The sequence below is a fragment of the Silene latifolia genome, chromosome 5 (genome assembly GCF_048544455.1).
Source record: "Silene latifolia isolate original U9 population chromosome 5, ASM4854445v1, whole genome shotgun sequence".
Lineage (NCBI taxonomy): Eukaryota > Viridiplantae > Streptophyta > Magnoliopsida > Caryophyllales > Caryophyllaceae > Silene > Silene latifolia.
Genome location: NC_133530.1, coordinates 66,412,265 through 66,414,472, shown reverse-complemented (window position 1 = coordinate 66,414,472; position 2,208 = coordinate 66,412,265). Strand labels below are relative to the sequence as shown.

Sequence of the window (2,208 nt, the reverse complement as noted above, 5' to 3'; positions counted from 1 at the left end):
TTCAATATATTTGCTCTGAATCTTTGTTCGGATGTTTTTATAACATAGACATGCATATAATTTGGGTAAAATCCGAAAAATGTTCATTCTAGGGTTTCAGAAATGTTGTGCAATTATTTGAACATTTTCATGCAAAAATATTCGCATGAACTAATTGATAAAATCGATTATTTTTCATCTACTTTCATATTATTGATCGTGTTTGTGTGTCTTATTTTTCAAAAATTTCTCTAATTCATTTAATTTGCGTTTGTATGTAACATCACACATAATAGATGAAGAACACGAGAAAAACGTATTGTATTATATTCTGATATTGTATAATGTATTGTAAATATTGTGATATTGTTTTGTAAATGATGTGAGATTTTATTATGTATACTGTGTAATACTATAACTAGTTCTGATATTATATTGTAAATGTTGTGATATTGCAACTGGCTGTGATATTGTATTACATTCTGATATTGTATAATGTATTGGATGAAATATAAAACTAGTTGTGAAATTGTAATGGATATGTTGTGATATTGTATTGGATATATTGTGATATTGTATTTGTAGACGTGGAAAAAAAATTCATGTTGTATTGAATTTTTTGTGTTATGCAAAAATTGTTTTGTACTGACGTAATTTGTCTCAGGTTTTTGAACAAATACAGTCATGAACACGCTGCACTCACAAAACTCCAACAAAAACCTTGCAAAAAGAGAAAAGCTATAAACGATAATAAGTCTCAAAAAGACTCCACAAAAAAAAAACAAACCAACAAAGGGAGCTCCAAATGTGATGACAGGAGATACCTCCGATCATAACAAAATGATTGTGCAAAATGAAAATGAGGAGGGTTTAGAAATTATGGACGTGATTGAGCAAAACAAAAAAGGAACTGGTCGACATGAAAGTGAGCACAAATTTGTAACAAAATGTAGGCCAAACAAGTCATTTGAGCTTATATGTGAGCTTAATGATGAGCGAAGAAGAAGGCGATGGAAGAAATTGGTTTTGGAGGCTTGTTGCATTTAAAACTTATTAAGGAGATTCCTAGAGGGATTGTGGAATTGCTTATAAAAGCTTTCAAGCCTACCAGCTACATGTTTAGGGCGAAAAAAATCGAGTTTTTGTTAAGCAAAGCTGATGTGCATGATGTATTCCTGCTTCCTAGGGTTGGTGCTAGGGTGCAGAAAACTATGACTGGTAATTGCAAAGTTACTGCTGATGATGAATTGAAAGTTGAGTGGCGAAGAAAATTTGGATTAGAGAGTAAGGCAGACCCTATTAAGTTGAACATTGTGCATGATAGATTAATGAGTTGCAATGAGTCGGGTGATGATTTCAAGAAGCTGTTTGTTTTATATAGCATGTCTATTTTCTTGGCACCTACAACAAATTACACACTGGATTTCAAACTGCTTAGGGCTGTTGAAGATGTGCCAAACATAAAAAATAGTGACTGGAGTTTGTATGTTTTTGAGCAGTTGGTAGAGGCTGTTGGTAATTTTAAGGAGGGGACCAAAAAGACAAGTACTATTACTGGATGCATACTTGTGTTAATGATATGCTATTTCCATAGGGTGAATTTTAAAGGGGATGTGTTAGCCCACAGCCTACCACTTATTCGACACTGGGATCATAAAGAGTTGACAAAAAGAGCTAAAAGTGAGTTGGCGACAGGTGCATTGGGGAATGTTGTCCCGTCTAAAATTGTTTACCCTATCTCGTGAGCAAACCAAAGTTATCAAGAAGATCAGCGACCTCAAACTCAACCTCAGACTGAAACTGAAATACCAAAGGGATACATGTTGATCAAATTGCCTCCTGGGATACAAAGTGACGAAGAAATAAGAGGAAGCGCATTAGATGTAAGACAAACTTTATAACTGTGTTACCTTTTGAGATATGTTTATGATATTCTTAAACCTTATTAGTATTACTAGTATTACAATATTAATTGATAGATGTGACATTGATATTGTATTATGATTTTTAAAAATGCTAGGAAATTCATGAAATTTTTTGAGAATGACGAGGGATTCAGCATTGTTTTACAAAAGATACACTGATAATATGAAAGAGTTCAACTCAAAGATAGCCGGACTGTTGGAAATGATACAAAATCGATGAACTGGGTAGTGATAACACCGAAGCAAATTGAATGTCCTCCCAAGGAAGATACTCGTAGAAGAGACCGGTGAAAAACTGTGATGG

At 33.6% G+C, this 2,208-nt stretch overlaps 1 protein-coding gene across 1 annotated transcript; it reads left to right on the top strand.

The window, feature by feature from the left end:
- The first annotated feature begins 989 nt into the window (after positions 1-989).
- Positions 990-1,724, top strand: LOC141655463 (uncharacterized). Its single transcript, XM_074462542.1, has one exon. The coding sequence runs from the start codon at positions 990-992 to the stop codon at positions 1,722-1,724; it is 735 nt and encodes a 244-aa protein (XP_074318643.1).
- The last annotated feature ends 484 nt before the right edge of the window (positions 1,725-2,208 follow it).

Excerpts from the sequence above, each read along its gene's own strand:
- LOC141655463 (XM_074462542.1), top strand. The coding sequence starts at position 990 with ATGGAAGAAATTGGTTTTGGAGGCTTGTTGCATTTAAAACTTATTAAG.